General features: G+C 60.5%; 1 protein-coding gene across 16 annotated transcripts in view; it reads left to right on the forward strand.

Annotated features, from left to right (window-relative positions):
- UNC13A (unc-13 homolog A) overlaps window positions 1-21,435 on the forward strand; it is a 37,107-nt gene extending 15,672 nt beyond the window's left edge. For 4 of the 16 annotated variants that reach the window (XM_066566562.1, XM_066566561.1, XM_066566571.1 and 1 more), the window contains 30 exons: window positions 221-292; window positions 596-815; window positions 1,338-1,565; window positions 1,752-1,893; window positions 2,262-2,431; window positions 2,872-2,987; window positions 3,091-3,254; window positions 3,956-4,118; window positions 6,334-6,402; window positions 6,508-6,597; window positions 6,747-6,881; window positions 7,155-7,288; window positions 7,743-7,828; window positions 8,058-8,184; window positions 8,264-8,360; window positions 8,490-8,633; window positions 9,745-9,828; window positions 10,046-10,123; window positions 10,400-10,488; window positions 10,603-10,755; window positions 10,873-10,996; window positions 14,083-14,121; window positions 15,073-15,102; window positions 16,186-16,242; window positions 16,405-16,485; window positions 16,607-16,754; window positions 17,811-17,867; window positions 19,048-19,140; window positions 19,217-19,376; window positions 19,659-21,435. In XM_066566562.1, coding sequence (XP_066422659.1) covers window positions 221-292; window positions 596-815; window positions 1,338-1,565; window positions 1,752-1,893; window positions 2,262-2,431; window positions 2,872-2,987; window positions 3,091-3,254; window positions 3,956-4,118; window positions 6,334-6,402; window positions 6,508-6,597; window positions 6,747-6,881; window positions 7,155-7,288; window positions 7,743-7,828; window positions 8,058-8,184; window positions 8,264-8,360; window positions 8,490-8,633; window positions 9,745-9,828; window positions 10,046-10,123; window positions 10,400-10,488; window positions 10,603-10,755; window positions 10,873-10,996; window positions 14,083-14,121; window positions 15,073-15,102; window positions 16,186-16,242; window positions 16,405-16,485; window positions 16,607-16,754; window positions 17,811-17,867; window positions 19,048-19,140; window positions 19,217-19,376; window positions 19,659-19,947 — 3,639 coding nt within the window. In that variant the 3' untranslated portion in view covers window positions 19,948-21,435. The remainder of the gene's footprint in view (window positions 1-220; window positions 293-595; window positions 816-1,337; window positions 1,566-1,751; window positions 1,894-2,261; window positions 2,432-2,871; window positions 2,988-3,090; window positions 3,255-3,955; window positions 4,119-6,333; window positions 6,403-6,507; window positions 6,598-6,746; window positions 6,882-7,154; window positions 7,289-7,742; window positions 7,829-8,057; window positions 8,185-8,263; window positions 8,361-8,489; window positions 8,634-9,744; window positions 9,829-10,045; window positions 10,124-10,399; window positions 10,489-10,602; window positions 10,756-10,872; window positions 10,997-14,082; window positions 14,122-15,072; window positions 15,103-16,185; window positions 16,243-16,404; window positions 16,486-16,606; window positions 16,755-17,810; window positions 17,868-19,047; window positions 19,141-19,216; window positions 19,377-19,658) is intronic. The other 12 variants (XM_066566575.1, XM_066566573.1, XM_066566577.1 and 9 more) reach the window with 8 other exon arrangements.
- The last annotated feature ends 1,059 nt before the right edge of the window (window positions 21,436-22,494 follow it).

The following is a 22,494-nucleotide window of genomic DNA, read 5'->3' on the forward strand; positions in this document are numbered from 1 at the left end:
GCTGCTGAACTGGGAATGTCATAGGCTGCTGCCCTGGTTCCAGTCCCACTGCACAGCAGTGCTGGCAGTAATGGGAGCTGGGCTGTCCCCGCTGCTCTCCATGCAGCCAGGGTCCTTCCCTGTCTGGGTTTGGGGTCTGTCCTGGGTGTTTCACAGCCTCTGGGGCTGTAGGAGGGAGCTCTCATGGTCTGCTGGATCTGATCCTCTTTCTTTCCCACAGTCCCTGGTCCAGTCCAGGAAAGCAGGAATCACATCTGCGCTGGCCTCAAGCACCTTGAACAATGAGGAGCTGGTAGGTGCTGGGGTGGGCTGGGTTGGGGATGGTGGGAGGGGGAAACTGAGCCTGGGGGGCTGGGCCAGCAGTGGAGATGCAGAGTCTGTACCCCACCAGCACCCTCTGGTGATGCCTGAGCATCTGGGATGCTCATGGCAGCACCTGGGGATAGAATCATGGGATCATTAGGGTTGGAAAGGACCTATAAGATCATCAAGTCTGATTGTCAACTCAGCACCACCACCATTAAATCAACGTCCCCAAGTGCATCCTCTGCCCTGATTCAGCGTTTCTCCCCCTCTCTCCCCTGTCCCTGCACAGAAAAACCATGTTTACAAGAAGACCCTGCAAGCCTTAGTGTACCCCATCTCCTGCACAACGCCCCACAACTTCGAGGTGTGGACGGCCACCACCCCCACGTACTGCTACGAGTGTGAGGGGCTGCTGTGGGGCATTGCCCGCCAGGGCATGCGCTGCGCTGAGTGCGGCGTCAAGTGCCACGAGAAGTGCCAGGACCTGCTCAACGCTGACTGCCTGCAGAGTAAGGACCTGGGGCCCACAGCCTTGTCCCTTCTCACCTTGCAGAGGAAGGAGGGAGCAGCTCCAGGGAGCTCTGCTCCTGACTTGGGCATGGGAGAAGTGATGGGCAGAGCAGACTCATCCTGGGCAGGGGGTAGATCCCTCCAGGTTTGGATTAATTCATGCATGGAATCGTAGAATCGTGGAATTGTTAAGGCTGGAAAAGACCTTTAATATTATCAGGTGCAACCACCAGCTCAGCACCCTTGTGGCCACCACTAAACAGTGTCCTCAAGTGCCACAGCCACATGTTTTTTGCACACTTCCAGGCGTGACTCCACCACTGCCTGGGCAGCCTGGCCCAGGGCTGGACAACACTTCTGGGGAAGAAGTTTCCCCTGATAAACCTTCCCTGCTGCAACTTGAGGCCATTTCCTCCTGTCCCTGTCCCCAAGCCCACCACGCCAACCTGTGAGATCTCTTGTCTCTCTCCTGGGCACCACCAGCCCCCCAACCCATCTCACCCATGCCTGTCCTCTCCCAGGAGCAGCAGAGAAGAGCTCCAAGCATGGAGCAGAGGACCGGACCCAGAACATCATCATGGTGCTCAAGGACCGCATGAAGATCCGGGAGCGCAACAAACCAGAGATATTTGAGTTGATCCAGGAGGTGTTTGGGGTCAACAAGACCACGCACACACAGCAGATGAAGGCGGTCAAACAGAGTGTCCTGGATGGCACCTCCAAATGGTCAGCCAAGATCAGCATCACAGGTAGGCAGCTGGTTAACCTTGGGGACCATGGGAATGTCCCCATTGCCCAACCCCTCATTCTGCCAGGCAGCTTCAGCCCCTGGGGAGACACAGGTTCCTGTTTTGGGGATTTTCATGTGGCTGTGGCACTGACTTCTCTCTGTCTGTTCTCTCTGCCATGCTGTGCTGTGCTGTGCTGTGCTGCAGTGGTGTGTGCCCAGGGCCTGCAAGCAAAGGATAAGACAGGTTCCAGTGATCCTTATGTCACTGTCCAGGTTGGAAAGACCAAAAAAAGGACTAAAACTATCTACGGCAATCTCAACCCAGTCTGGGAGGAGAATTTCCATTTGTAAGTTCACCCCTGGTCTCCCCATTCCCCTCTCTGGCCACTCGTGCTTGTGCCAGGCTGTGCTGGCTCTTGCCATGTCCCAGTAGGATGAGGGGAGCCAGCTGGGCTTCATCCTGCTCCCATTGAGGTGCTGGGGTCCCTTGGGGTTGTGTTTTATGCCATGAGGGTGTGACTCCAGGGGCTGATCCAGGCTGTGCTGGGGCTGCCTGGGTGTGGCACAGAGCCCGCTGGGAGGGGATCGGTGCCCCTGCATCTGCTCTCTTGCCCAGTTCCTGCTTTGTGCTAGTCCCTTTTGTTTAGGGAAGCAGTGATGGGGAGTAGCTGGAAAGGTTTCACTGCTCATGCTGGGGCTTTTGTCACCTCTCCAGCGAGTGCCACAACTCCTCTGACCGCATCAAGGTCCGTGTTTGGGACGAGGACGATGACATCAAGTCCCGCGTCAAGCAGCGCTTCAAGAGGGAATCTGACGACTTCCTGGGCCAGACCATCATCGAGGTCCGGACCCTGAGCGGGGAGATGGACGTCTGGTACAACCTCGGTGAGCAGCACAGCCTGGGACCCTGGCCCTGGGCTCAGGGGGTGCCACGTCCTGCTCAGCCTGGGACCCGCTGCCCTGGACTCCAAGGGGGAAGTGCTGCCAGCCATAGGCTGAAGGTTATTGCAGCAGGGTCTGCTCTTAGAAATATTTAATATCAAAAGCCATCAGGATAAAGTGTTCTCCCAGTCATTTTGAGAACCCTCTACCCAGGAGGTTCTAGAACACCAGCCTCCTGTAGAAGGGAAACTGAGGCACAGAAAGGCCATGTCTCTAGTAGCTGGAAATGTGGCCAAATCCCACCCCAGCCTGGCTGCACACCCTTCTGGGTGTCCCTTCAGCCCTAGCCCTGTGCCAGAGGACTGTGCTCCTCTTTGGGGCTGGCAGTGAGCAGGGTTGCCCCAGGGAAGCCTCACACCTTGTCCCTCTCCCTGCACCCACAGACAAGCGCACAGACAAGTCTGCAGTGTCGGGAGCCATCCGGCTGCACATCAGTGTGGAGATCAAGGGTGAGGAGAAGGTGGCTCCCTACCATGTTCAGTACACCTGCCTGCATGAGGTGAGCAGCCCAGACAGGCACAGGGGAGACAGCCCCCTCCCCAGCAGTGCCACCCTGCCACCACCTGCCCTGGGGAGCTGATGGGACTCATTTGTACCTCCAGAACCTGTTCCACTTTGTGACGGATTTGCAAAACAACGGGGTGGTGAAGATCCCCGACGCCAAGGGGGACGATGCATGGAAGGTTTACTTTGATGAGACAGCGCAGGAGATCGTGGATGAGTTTGCCATGCGCTATGGGGTGGAGTCCATCTACCAGGCCATGACGTGAGTCCTGTACCCCCATCTGGTTCAGAGGGGCTGCACCCACCCCCCAGGTGGAGGGTTACTGTCCCCATCTTCCTCTCCTGCTGCCATTGGCACTCACCTCCCTGCCTTGAGTGCAGACTGGCCCCAAACCTGTGCACCCATCCTTCCCCTTCCCAGCACGCTCTGGCACAGCCTCATCTCAAGTCCTGTGTCCAGTTTGGGCTCCAAAGATCAAAAGGACCCAAAGCTGTTGGAGAGTGGCCAAAGGAGGGACACGGAGCTGGGGAAGGGCTGAGGAGCAGCTGAGGGCACTTGGCTGGTTCAGCTGGAGCCCAGGAGACTGAGGGGAGGCTCCTGGGGGCTGCAGCTCCTGCCCAGGGCAGGTACAGGGGCAGGGGCTGAGCTCTGCTCTGGGACAGGGACAGGAGCCCAGCAAGGGCTGGAGCTGGGCCAGGCCTTGGCATGGAGCTCAGGGCAAGGTTCTTCCCCCCGAGGCTGCTGGGCACTGCCCAGGCTCCCCAGGGAATGGTGCCAAGGCTGCCACAGCTTCAGAAGCTCCCAGGGCTGCTCAGGGTGGCTGTGCAGGCACAGGGGCTGCACTGATGATCCCTGTGGCTCCCTTCCAATTTGGGATGCTCTGGGATTCAGTGACTTATGCACCCCAAACCCTGCATCCCCTCCCATGGCCCTAAACCCTCCACTGCCACCTCTTTCCATAGGCATTTTGCCTGCCTCTCCTCCAAGTACATGTGCCCCGGGGTGCCGGCGGTGATGAGCACCCTGCTGGCCAACATCAACGCCTACTACGCTCACACCACGGCCTCCAGCAATGCCAACGCCTCCGACCGCTTCGCCGCCTCCAATTTCGGGGTAAGTCCCATGGTACGTAAACGCTCTTTTCTTCTTCTCTCCTTTCTTTGGGAGGGGGTGGGGGGCTCAGGAAGCAAAACGAGCTGTGCAAAACACCCCACTCCAAACTGCGGCCAGGCAGCAGTGGGGTCAGCCCCTGCTTGCCCCAAAAGTCAACCTGCTCCTGTACTTCAGGAAGGAAAAAAGCCACCACCTTCCCAGGAGAAGGGCTAAATTTGCTCCCCTATTTATTATGGGAGCCTGAGCAAATTGGGTGGCATCATGCCAGGAGGAGGGGGCACCTTGGTGGCAAAATCAGAAGCATGTGGCCATGACCCACCCCTGCACTTCCTGGGGGGTCTTGCACAGCCTCGTGTGCTTTGGGGGACCCCAGCCTGCTGCAAACTCAGCCAGTTGTGCCAGCACCAGTGGGTGCCAAGTGGGGCGAGTTTGTGGCAGGGCTGGGTGCCCCTTGGGGACGTGGGCGAGGAGGGGCTGAGCCCTCACCTCGGCTCCCCCAGTGCCATCCCAGAAGCAGGAAATGGTGGCTCTGGGTGTGCATGGGGCGAGCCAGGGTCAGTGCCCAGCCCCGGGTGCAGCAAGGTGCTGGGTAGCCAGGGACACAGCCAGGGCCGAGCACAGCTCCGGATCACGCAGCTTTGGCTCCCCACCCCGTTCCTGTTGCAGGGGTAGCCAGAGCTGAGAGAGCTGTGCCTCCGGATCACGCAGCAGGAGGAAACCAAAATCCAGCCTTTTCTCTAACATGGAGGATTTTAAAAACTTGTCTCTTTCTCTTTTTTAGAGAGCCTAAGGTTGGGTGCTAAAGTGCCCGGCCGTGTCGCTTTACCCCCGAGTAGCCGCCGTGTCCAGTGTTAGAGTGCTGCAGCTGCTCCCGGGTGTTGGGGACGCACGGCCCGGCCCAGGGCCCGCCTGGGCCATCCCCACCAGCGCCGGAGGTTTGCGGTGCCAGCACAGGCTGTGGCCATGGCTGAGCCGTGGACTCACTGCCCCTCCCACCCCTGTGCTCCTGTCCAGGACTCAGACGCTGCTCAGGACTCTGCAGAGCCCTGCGGGTCAGCCCTGACCCGTACAGCCAGTGCTGAGGGGGGAGCCCAGGGCTCTCATGGCAGGCACACATGGCTGTCCAAAGCCTCTCCACCAGCAGGAATGCAAAGGGAAATGCTCCCCAGCAACGTTTTGGGGCCAATATTGGGAAGAAATTCTTCCCTGTGAGGGAGTGAGGACTGAGGTTGACCTGAGAGCAGCTGTGGCTGTCTCATCCCTGAAAGTGTTCAAGACTAGATTGGACAGGGCTTGGAGCAACCTGGGATAGTGGAAGGTGTCCTTGCCCATGGCAGAGAGTGGAACAAGGTGGTCCTTAAGGTCCCTTCCAACCCAAACCAGTCTGGGATTCTGTGATGAGTTGCTTTGCCATCAGCTGTGACCCCTGCTCCAATCCACAACCCAAGATGGGATTTGCATCCTTCTTCCCTGTGCTCCCTGGGTGGGAGCTGGGCTGAGCTGAACTACAGCTCCTCAGCCCCAGTGGAGACCCCCCATACGGGGTGTTCCCTGCCCATGTCCCTTGATGCAGCCCAGTGGGGTGAGTGAGGGGTCATGGAAATGTCCAACTCCTGGGGCCACCCTCAAGATGGGCAACCACTGCACATCTTTCCCCTGCCCTTTTTCCTGAGCTCTTGGAAAGCCCCAATCGAGGGGCTACTGATCCTGCAGCCCTTCTCTCAACTCTTGTCCTGAGCACAGACTCAGAGGTGTTGCAGTGGGCAAGGCAAACAGAGCAGCCCCTCAGCCTCCCAGCAATGACGGGACAGGTGGTGTCACCTCTCCATCCTGAACCTCACCTGGCATGGCCACATGTGCCCCAGGAGCTGCTGAGGGCTTTGAGTGAGCCCCAGCCACCAGCAAGGAGATGCTCTTCTCTGCAGGCATGTCCTGCCTATTCAGGGCTCACAAAGAAGGAAGGCAAGGAAGGCAGGAAGGCAGGAAGGCAGGAAGGCAGGAAGGCAGGAAGGCAGGAAGGAAGGAAGGAAGGAAGGAAGGAAGGAAGGAAGGAAGGAAGGAAGGAAGGAAGGAAGGAAGGAAGGAAGGAAGGAAGGAAGGAAGGAAGGAAGGAAGGAAGGAAGGAAGGAAGGAGAGGGCTGAGCTGAGAGCAGAGAGAGACAAGGGTGGGGGGTCGGTCTGTGCCTCCTTTCCCCTGCTCACCTGCCCCCGGGGTGTTTCTCCACAGAAAGATCGCTTTGTCAAGCTCCTGGACCAGCTGCACAACTCCCTGCGCATCGACCTCTCCATGTACCGGGTAAGGTGCCTGCCCTGCCTCAGTGTCCCCACCTGAGGCAGCAGGTGGCTGCTCCCTCACCCTCACTTGTGAATTTTGAGGGCAACTCCCCTCTTTCCTTTCCAGAACAACTTCCCTGCCAGCAGCCCCGAACGGCTGCAGGACCTGAAGTCCACAGTGGATTTGCTGACCAGCATCACCTTCTTTCGGATGAAGGTACTGCTGGGGCCCTGCTCGCCCTGTCCCTCAGGGGATCTGACTCTCTTTGGCCCTGGTTCTCTGCAGGTTGGGGTTGTGCTGGCCTGTGGTGCTCCTGGGTGGGTGTCTGGGGGTGCTCCAAACACCATGCCCGCTCTGCACACCAGGTCCAGGAGCTGCAGAGCCCCCCACGAGCCAGCCAGGTGGTGAAGGACTGTGTGAAGGCCTGTCTCAACTCCACCTATGAGTACATCTTCAACAACTGCCACGAGCTCTACAGCCGCGAGTACCAGACAGACCCGGTGCGTGGGCAGGGGGGATGCTGGGCACTGACCTCCCCACCCTATGCCCTTCTCCTTTTCCTCATGCTCCTGCTCCCTCTCCAGAGTGCTCAGTCCTGTGCAGAATGATCCCCAGGCCTTGGAGTTTGAGCTGTGGGGTTGAGATCAGGACAGACAAGAGGGGGTTGCATGGGGCCTCCAGGGTATTCCCTCCTGCTCCCTTGTTAGCCCCGACACAAAGTTGATCCCTGCACTGGGGTGACCAAATTTTCCACTGTGTCCCTGCCCCTCCAGACTAAGAAAGGCGAGGTGCCCCCTGAGGAGCAGGGCCCCAGCATCAAAAACCTGGATTTCTGGTCAAAGCTCATCACCCTGATTGTCTCCATTATTGAGGAAGACAAGAACTCCTACACACCCTGCCTGAATCAGTGAGTAGGTTCTGGGGAAGGGGACACACTGCTGTGCCCACAGAGGGTGCCCACGTGGAGGCAGTAGCATCTCGAGGCCTTTGGAAGTGGTTATAACATCCATTCTACAGATGGGAAAGCTGAGGCTGCTGGGAGGTGTGTGAGGGATGTCTGTCCACATGGAGGGCTCATCCACCCTGTGTTCATAGCCTTGAGCTGTGCTGGGGAGGTTCAGGTTGAGCATCAGGAAAAATTCATGGAAAGGGTGGTCAGGCATTGGCTGAGGCTGCCCAGGGAAGTTTGGAGTCCCTACCCCTGGAGGTGTCCAAGGAAGGCTTGGGGATCTGGCACTCAGTGCTTTGGGCTGGGTGGTAAGGGGGGGGGATCATTCACAGGCTGGACTCAATGGCCTTGGAGGTCTTTTGCACCCTAAAGAATTCAAACAATTGTGATTTGCACTCTCCCCTCGCCCCAGGTTCCCCCAGGAACTGAACGTGGGGAAGATCAGCGCTGAGGTGATGTGGAACCTCTTTGCTCAGGACATGAAGTACGCCATGGAGGGTGAGTCCCACCTGCCCCCCGAGCCAGAGAGGGGGGAACCAGGCAGGAGCTGTCCTCACCTCACACCTCCCCTGTTCCCTGGGCAAACCCATTTCATCTCCTCATCAACATCATGCATAGCTTACCCCCCCCCAGAAGCACTTCCACCTTTTTACCCTGGAGCGGCCCCTGTGGAGCCACACCCCAGATTTGGGACTCAGAGTGAGCCCCAGGCCCTTTTCCCGTGCAGAGCACGAGAAGCACCGCCTGTGCAAGAGCGCAGACTACATGAACCTGCACTTCAAGGTGAAGTGGCTGTACAACGAGTACGTCACCGAGCTGCCCTCCTTCAAGAGCCGCGTGCCCGAGTACCCCGCGTGAGTGCAGCCCTGGGCCGGGCAGGGGACTGCCACCACCAGGGCTGCTGGCCTCACCACGGCTGGGTCTCTCTTCCAGCTGGTTCGAGCCCTTTGTCATCCAGTGGCTGGATGAGAATGAAGAGGTGTCACGGGATTTCCTGCACGGAGCACTGGAGCGGGACAAGAAGGATGGGGTATGAGCAGGACTAGGGGAGCAGTCTCAGAGGAGAGGGGCCAAAATTGTCTCTTGATGCCCAGTATGTCCTGACTGGGGCCAAAATCTCCCCCTCACATCCTGCTGACACCTCATCTCACTCCTACAGTTCCAGCAGACCTCGGAGCACGCGCTCTTCTCCTGCTCCGTGGTGGACGTTTTCTCCCAGCTCAACCAGAGCTTTGAGATCATCAAGAAGCTGGAGTGCCCCGACCCCCAGATTGTGGGACACTACATGCGACGGTTTGCCAAGGTGGGCACCAGCCCTGGGACCCCAGTGCCAGCCCTGGCTGGGGCTCCTGGGCTCCCTGTGCCCCCTCCATCCAGCTGTGGGCAGGCAATATGCTACCAACACACCCTGGAACACTCCCAGCTCTGCTAGCACAGGATATTTGTTAATTAATTATGAGATAATTGATAAGTTATTTGCTTAATTAATATAGATTAATTAAAACTGGCTTGCTGCAATGTAGGAGGGAGTTGCATGCAAGCTTGGTGGCTGTTGCCTTCACAGCTGTGCTGAAGCAGCCCATGGAGACCATTTGTGCTGGATCTGGCTTCCAGTGGCTGTACCCATGTGGCTCCTGGTGCATGAACGTGAGCCAGGTGTGCCCAGCTGGGCAAGGAGGCCAATGGCACCTGGGCTGTACTAGCAATGGTGTGGCCAGCAGGACCAGGGCAGTGACTGCCCCCCTGTGCTGGGCACTGCTGAGGCCCCATCTCGAATCCTGGGGTCAGTTTGGGGCCTCTCGTGACAAGAAGGACATTGAGAGGCTGGAGCATGTCCAGAGAAAGGAACAGAGCTGGGGAAGGGGTTGGAGCTCCAGGAGAGGCTGAGGGAGCTGGAGAGGCTCAACCTGGAGAAAAGGAGGCTCAGGGGGGCCCTTGTGGCTCTGCACAGCTCCTGACAGGAGGGGGCAGCTGGGGGGGTTGGGCTCTGCTCCCAGGGAACAGGGACAGGAGGAGAGGAAATGGCTGCAAGTTGTGCCAGGGGGGTTGGATGTTGGTAAAATTTCTTCACTGAAAGGTTTGTCCAGCCCTGGTGCAGGCTGCCCAGGGCAGCAGTGAAGTCCCCACCCCTGGAAGTGTTTAAAAAACATGTGGATGTGGCACTTGAGGATATGGTTTAGTGGTGAACGTGGTGGTGGTGCTGAGGTAATGGTTGGACTTGAATTTATAGGGCTTTTCCAACCTTAATGATTCCATGATTCTGTGATCCATGAGGCCGGGTGGTCTGGGGCTCCCCATATATATCCAGATATGAGGTTGTTTCAGGGCTGTTGGATTCATGGTTTCCTTCTCTCCCTCCTTACCCTTTGTTGCTGCTGTCTGGGTGTCTCCCTTGGTGCCCTGTTTGGCTGCAGACCATCAGCAATGTGCTGCTCCAGTATGCCGAGATCATCTCCAAGGATTTTGCCTCCTACTGCTCCAAGGAGAAGGAGAAAGTGGTGATGTATCTCCCTTTTGCTGTCCCCACATGTCACCTCAAGCCCAGGGTGGGTTGGTCCCTTCCTGATGGCAGTTTCTGACACACTGCCAGGGTGGCTTCTGTGCCATTCCCGTGCTCATGTCCCCCAGTGAAAGATGGGAGGGTTCTGGGGCTGTGGGCAGCTGTCCCAGCCATATGTATTGGTGCTGACCCCCCTCTCCATCCCACCCCTTCAGCCCTGCATCCTGATGAACAACATCCAGCAGCTCCGTGTCCAGCTTGAGAAGATGTTTGAAGCCATGGGTGGGAAGGACGTGAGTATGGGGGGGTTCCAGGAGAGAGCCCTGTGGGGGTTGGATCATTCCCTTCCCCCCTGAGGTAGTCCCATGCCCAGTTCCCCAGTGCTGGGAGCAGACCCCTTCCTCACTCCTGTGTGGGATCACACTGTCCCACCCTATGGCACTCTGCTCTCCCACCATATCAGACTGGGAAGGGCTTCACCCTGCCCAGGGATACATTTGGGATGCAGAAACTTCCCTGAGGGCTGGTTCAGGAGCCCTGTCAGCTTCAACAACCTGTTCCTCTTGCAGCTGGATACAGAAGCCAGTGATATCCTCAAGGAACTGCAGGTGAAACTTAACAACGTCCTGGATGATCTGAGCCGAGTGTTTGCCACCAGGTACAGCTGGGGGGGAGGGCAGGGGCAGTGGGCAGAGGAGCTCTGGGGGTCCAGAAGCTGTGTCTGAGGGCTCTGGGGGAATATGCTGAGCTGCCTGCGTGTTGTGGTCCCCAGTTTCCAGCCACACATCGAGGAGTGTGTGAAGCAGATGGGTGACATCCTGAGCCAGGTGAAGGGCACCGGCAACGTCCCCGCCAGCACCTGCAGCAGCGTGGCGCAGGACGCCGACAACGTCCTGCAGCCCATCATGGACCTGCTGGACAGCAAGTGAGTGTGGGGGCAGCTGGAACCCCCACCCTGCCCCTCCTGGCCTCGCCAGGCAGTGTGGGGGCCTGCAGAGTCAGGGTGGCACAGAGGGGTGACACGTGGCATCTCCTCCCGCAGCCTGACGCTCTTTGCCAAGATCTGCGAGAAGACGGTGCTGAAGCGGGTGCTGAAGGAGCTCTGGAAGCTGGTGATGAACACCATGGAGAAGACCATTGTCCTGCCCCCGCTCACAGACCAGACGGTGAGTGATGGGCAGAGGGACCAGGGACCCTGGGACACAGGTGACTGACTGGGGCCAGTGTGGGACATGGCTGGCCAGGTGCCCTCATGGCATGTGAGAGGATAGGAAAGGATGGAAGAGAGATAGGTCATCCTTGCTCCAGAACCTTCTTGGTTGGCTTTGGCAAAGGACCTTCCTGCCACCTCCCTTGTGGCATCAAGAGGGGACACTGGCCCTTTCTTATCCATCCTTCCCTCAGAGCTGGGACAGCATCCCATGCCATGCTGATCCACACTGGCTGTGGGTGTGCTCCCTGTGCCAGGAGGTGAATCCAGGGGCTCCTGGAGTGTGGGGAGACTCTGCCTGTTTGCCTTGCTGAGAGGCTGGGGTTTCATGAGGGTGGGGGGACATATTCCCCAGCAGGGCTGAGCTGTTCCTTGCTCCTGGGGTGTTTGGGAAAGCAGAGCAAACCCAGGGAATGGTCCCTCTCTGAGGCTCCATATCACATTGCTGTTTGCCTGCCCCCCTGCACCTGAAGCTTCCTGAGGTGGTTCCTTTGAAGTCAGGCAGGAAAGGGTGACACTGAGGGCTCTCAACCAGCCACAACACCTGTCACTCTTTGGTGGCTTTTGTCACAGTTACAAAGCTGGGCTCAGGCTCCTCCTTGGAGTTCCTGGAGCTGTCAGCCTTTATGTCTGGGACTGTGGAGCTCCTGTGCTGTGTCTGTGAGGGACAGCACAGTGGTGACATGTCAGCCCTCAGTGGTGCCACCTCACTGTCACCGTGTCACAGCCCTGAGCCTGCCTCAGGTCAGCCCCATGTCACTTCTGACCAGGCTCACACAGCCTTGGCCAAAGGTGGCCAAATCTTATAGGGATGGTGGTGCCACCGAGTCCCCGTCCCCATCCCAGTCCCCATCCCAGTCTCTTTGCAGCCAGGCTGTGGGGACAGTGGGGTCTGTGCTAGGGCAGAGGAGTGGGCAGGGACATGTGGCTGTGGTGGGTGATTTTCCTGAGGGCACACAGTCCCTGGAGAAAGCTGTGCTGGGACTGGTCCCTCGGGCAGGGGACATCCTGCCCAGGTGTCCCTGGTGCCAGCCCAGAGGGTGGCCAGACAGGTTTGGGGGTCCATGTCAGAGCCAAGTGTTGACTGGGGTCCCTGGAACTGAGCCCCCCTGAGGCAAAGCTCCCCCCCAGAGTCAGGAGGGACTGGGCAGTGAGGCTGGGGCTCCTGGGGGGCTGCGAGGCCCGCGGGGCAGTGCCAGGGCAGTGACACTCAGTGACACTCAGTGGCACTCAGTGCCGTGGCCCTGCCGGGGGTGGGGGGCAGCCAGGGCTGGCGCTGGGGAGGATGGAGGAGGCGGGGGCCGGCACTCACGTCACGGTTGTTCTCTCCAATTGCTCCTCTCGCCTCTCAATGGCAGATGATTGTAAGTACGGCAGCTCCCTGTCTGTCTGTCTGTCTGTCCGCTCTGTGTCGGTCCTGGCCTCGCCGGTTCTTGTCTTGTGTGGCTGCCCGTGCCCTGCCCACACCCTCCTTCGGCTCCTGGTCCGGCTCCTGGTCCCCGCCCCTGCCTGGCCCTGGCTCCTGGCCGGCACATGCCAGCCCCTCCGGGATGTGGTGGGTGGAGAGGCCTTGGGCAGGTTGGCAGTGCCGGGATGTGGGGAGGGACAGGGGGGAGTGATGGGGTGGGAGGGGACGGTGATGGCAGTGCCATCAGTGCCATGTCATCGGGGACTGCCACACCTGGCCTCCGTGCTGAGGGGAGCAGCACCGCGGGAGGCACGAGCCTGCAGTCAGGGCTGCTCGTCCTTCCCCTCGTGCCTCAGTTTCCCCTCGAGGCCCTGGCTGGGGTCTGGCTGTGGTGGGGGTGAGGGCAGAGGTTTTCCCAGCCAGGAGGAGGAGGAGGAGGAGGAGGAGGAGGAGGAGGAGTCTCTCGGGGACGCGGCGGTCCCTGGCCCGGTGCTCGGTGTTGGGGCAGGCTGCTGGCACGAGTCGTGAGGCTCCTCCTGGTCGGGACGTGACCCTGGGAACCCGGACTGCTGGTTCCCTTCTCGGCATCGCTGCTGGGTCCTTGCATGGCTTTGACTGAGCAGTTTCCTTCTGTCCTCTTCTGACCAGTCTGTGGCTGTGGGTTTATGCCCCTGGGGGCAAGGAAGGGCAATTTACCCCCCAGTCCTGTCCCCACCCTTGTTGTGACCCAGGCACCTGTGCAGGAAGAGCAGTGGGAGCCAGCTACTGAGTGCTGGTGCCAATCCCTACAGGGACAAACACTCCTCTGCTGTCCCCCAACACTTTTTGTGTCCAACAGCAGCATTTGGGAAAGCCTTGGGGGCAGCCTGTGGCTGAGTGTCCCCTCAGATCTCATGGGGACCTCATGGGGACCTCATGGGCACCTCGTAGGAGCCCCATGTCCCATCTTTGCTGAGGCTCTGGGGGACAGAGCAGTGTCAGCTCTCTTGTTCACCCATCACTCTGTGCCAGGGCCAGAACCCCTCCTGGGAGCCCTATTTGGCCATACCTGTGCTGCTTGTTCCTTCTGAGGCTTCCCAGCCAGCTGACTCTGTGCTCCCCTCTCCTGACCCCAACAGTCTGTGCTGAGAGCTGAGTTCATCCCCCCCAATGGCACTGTGGCTCATTTCACACAGTTCCTCTTGCCTGGGCCAGTGTGGGGCTGGCACCGGGCCCAGCCCTGCACAAACCAGAGCTCTGCGTGCCAAAGCCAAATCCCAGCACTCCCTCCCTGCTCCCTCCCCAGTGCTGGGAGCACCTGCCAGAGCTGAAGCAGGATGTGTGGGGGCACCAGAGCCTGCCCACACACAGCTGGATCCTGGATTCCAGCAAGGATCATCCCTCACGGATTCAGCATCTCTGTATCCCAGCAGTGTCCCAGGGTGAGGACAAGTTCTCCAGCAGTGCAACATCCTGCTTTCCAGTGGGGATCCAGCACCCTGATGACTCCAGGCCCTCACTGAGTATCCTGGTGGGGACCAGTCCCCCACTGGCTGTCCTTCAGGAGCTCGTCATGTCTCTGCCACCTGTGCCCCTGTGTCCTGTCCCATGCTGTCCCCCCACCCCACACTCAACCTCTGACATTGCTTCTACAGGGCACGCTCTTGAGAAAACATGGCAAGGGGACAGAGAAGGTAAATAGCTGTGGGCTCCGTGTGTGTCACACCCTGGGGCCACACTCGTGGTCTCACACCTGCCTGCTGTGCAGGTCCAGGCTTGTCCGTGCTTCCTCTGTCGTGCTGTCTGGATGTGCTGTTGCCTGCGTGGTGTTGTGGTGAGGTGTGCTGTGCTGTGTGCTGGGGACAGCCCCAGTTCTGTGTGTCCCTGGGGTAGGGAGTGGGGGCTCTGTGGTGTTCAGTCCCCTGGGGCAGATGTGGGGTGTCACCCATCCCCGTGGGGAGCACTGCCCCACAGCCCTCAGCACCAGCTGCCTGGTGGGACAGCAAGGGTTGAGACCCTGTGCATGGGAGACCCTCCACACACCCCCTTCCTTCCCACTGTGGGGGGCTCAGGAAGAGGGGGGCCCCCGTGCTGGGCCTTTGGGGCTGCTGGGATCCCCTGGATCTCTGAACCCGATCCCCCTTCCTTGCTGAGCCCTAGCCCTGCTCCAAGGGCTTGCTCCAGCACATGGGCTCTTGCCCTGTCTGGGGGCTCCTCACCACAGGGTGGGGGCCCAGCAGTGACCCCAGCCTGCTCCCCAGACCCTGGTTCTTGGGAAGAGCCATGCCAGCATCCATCTGGGCAATGCCTGCGGCTCCCCCTCCTCTCCTGGGGGACACTGGCTCCTGCCCAGTGTGCTGAGTGTGCTGGGTGAGCTGATTCCCTCTGGTCTCCCAGCCCCAAATGGAGTGGGGAGCAAACCTCAGAAGAGACCTGGCACACTCATCTCAGCTTCACCAGCACAGGCAGGGGCTGAGCCTTTGCAGCTGTGAACTGGAGCCCAACCAGCGGCACCAGCAGAGAGCTGGGAGAGCCAGAGGAGAGCACAGGGCCAGAGCCCTCCTGGCCAGGGGATGGGGGGGCCTGGAGCTGCGGCCAAATGCTGCTGGGGCCACCAGTAACTGTCCCTTGCTGTTCTCTTCCAGAGCAGGGTGAAGCTGCCCAGTCACACTGAAGTAAGGACATGGCTCTTCTGCTCCCCACTTGGCACTGCTCTCTCCCCTTCCCTCCCCGCTGTCCCTTGTCCCTCGTGCTCTGGGTTGGGAGCTCCCAGCTCAGTACAGTGTCCTGTTGTGCTCTGTTTTGGGGACAGCAGTGTCCCCTGCTCCCAGCCTGTCCACTGACTGGGGGAGATGGGAACAGTGAGGGTGGAATTAATGGGACAGGACTGGGTGGGCAGAGGGGTGGGCACAAGGGGTTAATGGGGGCATACCAAATGTGGGCCAGGAGGGGGCAGAGCCCTGTAGAAGGTACTGGTTAATGGGAGAGGTGCTGAGGTTCCTGTGTTGGGAGGGACTGGAACTACTGGTGCTGGGAGAGGGAAGATAGTAGGGGTCTCTGGGCCCCAGTTTATCCATTGCATTTGCACACTGGAGGCGCTGAGGAGGAGAGCTTGTGCTCAGCCCAGTCAGAGGTGCCAGCCCAGGGCAGTGAGCAGGATCTGCCCATCCAGGGGGCTGCTGTGCCCACGGGCCCCATGGAATGGCCCCATGGCCCCTGCCATGGTGGGGGCACAGGTCAGGCAGGGGCAGCCCGGGTCTCCCACCTGGGGGAAGGGGCTGGGAGCCTCCCTGGGACTGCTGGGGCTGGGCTGGGCTCTGTGTGGCCGGGGGCTGTTTGGTGGCTGTGGGGTCCAGGGCACATCCCCCCGTGCCCGCTGTCCCTCGCTGTCGCGCTCTGCTCCCACCGTGCCCGAGTGATCCCTGCTGTGCCAGGCCCTGCTGGATGCAGGAGCAGGTGCTTGGAGCACAGGAAGCAGGATGGGACTCCTGGGCTGAGCTGCTTGTGCTGAGCAGAGCCAAGGGTGACACCAGGGTGGCGTCCTGCCCTGGGGTCCCCAAGCCTGCAGCCTCACAGCTGTGCTGAGGACTTGGGGCTGCCAGCCTGGTACCTGTGTCACCTTCCTGGCTGCTGTCCCCTGGAGCCTGGAGGAACCCCTGGATCTGCAGGAAGCTTCTGGCATGATGTGCCCAGCCTGGCCATGCCACCCCCAGCCCGGCTGCTCACCGGGGCTGTCCCTGTTTCTTTGCTCTCTGCAGGGCACACAGATGATTTTCAACGCGGCCAAGGAGCTGGGGCAGCTTTCCAAGCTGAAGGTGAGGCCTGGGGGGCTGGGGTGCTCTCTGTTCCAGGGTGAGTGCCAGTGCCACTGCTGCCAGGACCCCATCACCGCCCCCTTGCTAGCTGGGCTGGGCTGGGCTGGGCTGGGGGCAGCGGGGTCCTGGTGCTGTGCTGAGAGCAGGATCTGTGTCCCCCAGGACCACATGGTGCGTGAGGAAGCCAAGAGCCTGACCCCAAAGCAGTGTGCCGTGGTGGAGCTGGCGCTGGATACCATCAAGGTGAGGGCACTCTGGGGCATTTGGGGTGCCCACAAGGCTCTGACCCTGAGGCCCAGACATGGGGAGAACCAGGGGGACCCTCACAGAGCTGCTGAGCATCCTGAGGCCTTTCTCTCTCCAGCAATACTTCCATGCTGGCGGCGTGGGGCTGAAGAAAACGTTCCTGGAGAAGAGCCCTGACCTGCAGTCGCTGCGCTACGCCCTGTCCCTCTACACCCAGGCCACAGACCTGCTCATCAAAACCTTCGTGCAGACCCAGTCGTCACAGGGTAGGACACGCTGCCCTCGTCCTCCCCAGGCTGCCCCGTGGCCAGGACCCACCTTGGCTCTGTCCCAGTGGGCTGGGGGTCCCAGCCAGGCTCACGGTGGGGAAGAGAAGGGTGGGGAAGGAAAGGGCTTTTTCCTCCTGTGCCTTGCAGGTGAAGAGGGGCCGTGGTGCCCAGCAGCAGCAGCCTGGCACTCCCCAGGTCCTCACCAGCAAGAACAGTGGGTCCTCAGTGCCAGGGCATTACTGGACTGGCATGGAAATGGGGCCTGTGGGTGGGGGGAAGGTCACCCTCTGTCCAGGTGTCACAGTGTTTGTCCCCTCTGGGTGGCCCCAGGCACCCAGCACTGACAGGGTCCATGGGATCTGGATGCTGTGCCAGGGCCTGTCCTGGGCGTGCTGGGTGCCCAGGCCCCTGAGCTGGGCTCAGGTGTGCTGGGGTGCAGTGCAGGATGCTGGGCACCTTCCAGGGCAGGATCAGCCCTCAGCTCTAAATGCTGCCCTTGAGTCTGTCCCTTGGCTGCTGGAGGAGGGCCCTGAGATGCTCGGTGGTGGTCACAGGCCACCCTAGGGTGCCCCAGCCAGGCTTGTCTGCGTCCTGGGGAGTGGGACGTGCGTTTGCTGTCCGTGAGTCTCCTTCAAGGGACGTCTGTCCTGTCTGTGCCTCCTGTGCCAGCCATGTTGGGGGCGTGGGGTTGGGTGTGGTGGGTGCCAGCACCCCTGGGTGTACCCTGTCCCCAGGAGCCCACACTCGGAGCTGGGGGTGCCTGGCACTCCTGTGTTGCTGCAGTGTTGTCCGGGTGCTTGGCCGTCAGTCTGTCTGCGAGATCTGATCTCTCTTTCTCTTTGTTTCCCCCCCCCCCCACTGTTCCTGTTCCCCACACGTCATCTCCTTCCTCCTCTCTTCCTCATCTCCTCTCCTTCATCTCTTCCCTCCTCCCTTCTTTCGCATCTCCTCCCTCTTCTCTTTGTTGTCATCTCCTTCCTCTTTCATCTCCTTCCTCCTCTCTTTGTGTACTCTGTGCCGTGTCTCTGTCTCTTTCTCTCTCCTTCCCACTAGTTCATGGTGGGAAAGGGATTAGGTTTACCCTTAGTGAAGAGGTTTATCCTGAGAAGGGTACGTGTGCTACGCCCGCCCCTGCACCTGCCTTGCCGCCGGCCTGGGCTAGTAACAGTCCCAGCACCGGGCTGGGCTGGCCTGGGGACCCCAGAATGAGCCAACTGCCTCTCCCAGGGCTGCTTTGGGGGCACTTTGCAGGAACTGTGCTCAGCCATACTGACCACCCCCTGAGCGGGTCGGGGGCTGTCCCTGTGGGAATGGGGGTGTCTGCCCACACGCTCTGGGCACCCCACATTGTCCCCAGCACTGGCGCACCCACCCTGACCTCCCCGTGGGACAGTGGCCATGCCACGTCCTGTGCCCGTCCTGCCCACCCTGCTGCCCTAAGGACCATTGCTAGCCCTGCTCCGGCGCGCTCTGCCTGCCCTGGGGCGCAGGGAATGAGCCCCCGCGGGCCCTGCTTGGCCTCCATCCCACCCTGCTGGGGCCGGGGCTGCACCCCCGCTTGGCCTTCCATGCCCAGCCCCTCCCGCCGCCATCGGCTCCATCCCGGCTCAGCATGCGGGGGCGGGGCCGGGGATGGAGGGGAATGTGCCATCGCCAGCCCTGGCACCCTCAGTGGCACGGGGACATGTCCTCCTTCCACTGCTCTTCCCACTCTGAGAGCTGCCCACTGAGCCCTGTTGGATCTCCCATCAGGCCCACAGAGCCTGTCCCTCTGCCTTGCACCCTGTCCTTCACCCATGGGTGCATGCACAGCTCTGGGGTGGCGTGGGGTGGGCTGAGCTCAGGGACCCCTGGGCTTGGTGTGGTCCCCGGGATGGAGGGGTATGAGGAGGTGGGTCAGCCTTGAGACACTGTAGGGCTGTGGCTGCCCTGGCTGGGTCCCTCCTGCCCAGGGCTGTGCCCATGGCACTGTCACCCCTCTGTGGCCAGAGCACGGGGAGCTGGGCCACTGTCCTCTGCCCCACCCTGGACAGGCCCCTCAGCCCTGCCTCAGCAAGGGGGGGTTCACAGGGGTGGGATGGCAGTGTGCTGCTGGGGGTGTCCTGCCATGTCCATCACAGCTGCTGCACCCACGCTGCTGTGCCCACAGCCCTTTGGGACACACCCTAATGCCCACCCCTTGCCACCCCACGGTGGGTGACCTGCCTCCTCAGAGGGGTTAGTGTTGGGCAGGGCATGTCAGGAACATTGGGAAAACAGCACTTCCATCTTGTCCCTCTGTCTGTCCCAGGCTCTGGCGTGGATGACCCCGTTGGGGAGGTGTCCATCCACGTGGAGCTCCTGACCCACCCCAGCAGTGGTGAGCACAAAGTCACTGTCAAAGGTGGGTCCTGCTGGCCAGGTGCCAGGGTCTGGCAGGTGACAGTGCTCCCTGAGCCTCACCTGTCCCCTCCTTGCAGTGGTGGCTGCCAATGACCTCAAGTGGCAGACCTCAGGCATCTTCCGGCCCTTCATCGAGGTCAACATCATCGGGCCCCACCTCAGTGACAAGAAGAGGAAATTTGCCACCAAATCCAAGAACAACAGCTGGGCCCCCAAGTACAACGAGAGCTTCCAGTTGTGAGTGGCACCACGGGCTGGGGATGTGGGGACAGGCTGGGGGACACATCCCCAGCACGTGGGGACCTCCTGGAGTCTGCCAGGGAGTTTGTTCATCCCCAATGGGGTGTTTTAGGCATTTCTCATTGGTTGAAGCAGGGAGAGGGGAGCAGGAGTAAAAAGGAAAAGGCTTTTCTAGGGGTGGGGGTGGGGACAGCAGCCATGTAGGGGCTGTTAGATGGCCGGGCTAGGGCTGGAGTGTGACCCCATCTGCCAACACTGCCCGTCCCTTGCCCCCCTCAGCACGCTGGGCACAGAGACGGGCCCCGAGTGCTACGAGCTGCAGGTGTGTGTGAAGGATTACTGCTTCGCCCGGGAGGACCGCACCGTGGGCATCGCCGTGCTGCAGCTGCGGGACATCCTGCAGCGCCCCGGCTGCGCCTGCTGGCTGCCCCTGGGCCGCCGCATCCACATGGACGACACCGGGCTCACCGTGCTCCGCATCCTCTCGCAGCGCAACAACGACGAGGTGGCCAAGGAGTTCGTCAAGCTCAAGTCGGACACGCGCTCGGCCGAGGAGGGCAGCAGTTAAAGTCCTTGGTCCCCCAGCCCTCGCCCCCCGCTCCCGGCCCCTGACAGGATCCTCCAGCCGTGTATAAGCCATAGGAGTGGCCACAGAGGAGTTGCTGTCCCGGCACTGGGGAGGGGGCGCTGTGGCTGCAGGGACAGACCCTCCCCTCCCTCCCCGGCCAGCACGGCTGGCGGACAGCGCTGCCGAGCACAGCCGGGCCCCGGCACAGCCCGCAGGAAGGTGCTGCTGTGGGGGCTGCAGCGAGGGGCCGGAGCCCAGCCTGGCTCAGGGGAGCACTCTGCCCTTCCCCAGCCTGTGTGAGATGGAGGAGCCCCAGTGGCTCCTCTCTGAACCTCCAGTGTCCCACCCAGCCCCAGCCCTCACCGAGTGACACAAGGAAAGGGCTGTGGGGGGTGTGTGTGTGTCTTGTGCCATATGTGGGTGTTGGTGAGTGGCTGGCACAGCGTGATGGCCCCTTGTCCCCATCCCTGAGCGTGCTCGTGTGTCCTGAGGGCAGGGCAGCTGCCAGCCCTGAGCACATCCGTGTACATATGTAAATACCTGTACATACAGGGCAGCCGGACAGGCTGTGTCCTGCCCCTGGAAGGGCTATTGGGGCTGTTGGCTTGGTGGGTGCAGCCCCCACGGGCCCTGCACAGGGTCCCCTCCCTGGCTGGCAGCAGCATCACCAGGGTCGGGAGCAGCAGGGAGCAGCCCCCGGCCCATATCCTGTCTTCCCTGCCTTGCTGCCACCGTGGGCTCCCCCAGTGCCCCCCACAAGGTGCCAGGGCTTGGGGGGGCAGGGGCTGAGGGGCCTGGGCAGAGGGACTCGTTCCTCTTTGCTCTGGCCACGGGGACCAGCATCCCTGAGCAGTGCAGCCCATGGGATCTCCTTGGCGCAAGCAAAACCCTTCCCACCCCAGCCCCTCCAGTCCCCCAGTAAGCACCAGTTCTGTGCCCCCAGTTCCCCAGTGAGCACCATTTCTGTGTGCTGTGGTGTGCATGTCTCGTGCGAGTGCCTGGGAGGCCTGGGTGTGTGGTGTTGGGGTGGCCACCCCAGCTGAGTCCGGGGCACACAGAGGCCTCATGACCCCACAAATCAGTACAGCTCTCTCAGCCCCCTCCCATCCCAAAACAGGGTACCCCAAATGCTCCTTTGTCTCGAGGGTTTGCCGGGACCAGAGGGTTTCACTTTGCTCTCTCGTTTCTGTTCAATGTTTACACCCTTTTCTAGCGGCTGCTCCTGCACGGCCGGGCTGGGGCTCGGCCCCGCAGCCCCACCGTGGTGCCCTGGCCCTGAGCCCCCTCCCCAGAGCGTCCTGTTCGGCATGTGATTGAACTGACCAATCCTGCTCCTGTAGCACAGTGTCACCGATGCCTGTGTGTCTGTCCCGCCCACCGCGGCGGCTCCCATGGATGCATGACAGTGAGATGTTTTGCACTATTTTGAATTTTTTGGGCTCTGTAAAAATATTTTATTATAACTGACATTAAAAAGCACACCCTTCACTGTGGCTCCTGTGGGGAGTTGGGAGGGGATGGGCCCCTGGGGGCATTGCTCAGTGCAGCACTTCCTCCTTAAAGGGCACCTGGGGACATTCCCACCTCATCCAGCACTTCCCCTTAAAGGGAAGACCAGGGACATCCAACCCGAAGGTTAACCAGCTCCAAGGTTAACCAGCTCCAAGGATAACCAGCTCCAAGGACCAATAGCCCAGGGATGATCCCCGTTGCCACTCAGCCTCCCTGAGGACACCTTTGTCAAACCAAGGATAGGTGTTAAATGGAATTGCAGGAACACAGAATTCTGGAATATCCTGAGCTGGAAGGGACCCTCAGGGATCATTGATCCCAGCCCCATCCCTGCACAGGCACCCCAAGAACCCCACCCTGAGCAGCCCTGGGAGCTCCTGGAGCTCTGGCAGCCTTGGCACCATTCCCTGGGGAGCCTGGGCAGTGCCCAGCAGCCTCGGGGGGCAGAACCTTGCCCTGAGCTCCATGCCAAGGCCTGGCCCAGCTCCAGCCCTTGCTGGGCTCCTGTCCCTGTCCCAGAGCAGAGCTCAGCCCCTGCCCCTGTGCCTGCCCTGGGCAGGAGCTGCAGAGCTGGGACAGGTGAGTCCTGGCAGGTTGCACAATGCTGATGATTCCCAGGCATGGCAGTGACCAGGGACAGCCAGCACAGCCTCATGGAGGGCAAAGCCATCCCTGGCTGGTCTCGTGGCCTTCCCTGATGGGGTGACTCCATCAGCAGATAAAGGGTGAGGTGTTGGTGGCACTTGCCCAGACTTCTGTGAGGCTTTTGACACAGTCCATCAAAACACTTTCCCCAGTAAATTGGATTGCTGTGGATTTGATGAATGCAGGGCCCTGGTGACCTGCAGAGAGAGCTGGGGCTGTTCCTGGGCTCTGGCTGAGTCCTGCTTCACCTTTGAGAATTGTGGGGCAGCCACCAGGCTTTGCTAGGATCATGGAATGGCTTAGGCTGAAAAGGACTTTAAAGCTCAAATCTAACCCCATCCTTGTTCTTGGGCTCTTGTCTTTTTTCCAGTGATCCTTGATGGATACACC

This window comes from Molothrus aeneus, chromosome 27 (assembly GCF_037042795.1).
Source record: "Molothrus aeneus isolate 106 chromosome 27, BPBGC_Maene_1.0, whole genome shotgun sequence".
NCBI lineage: Eukaryota > Metazoa > Chordata > Aves > Passeriformes > Icteridae > Molothrus > Molothrus aeneus.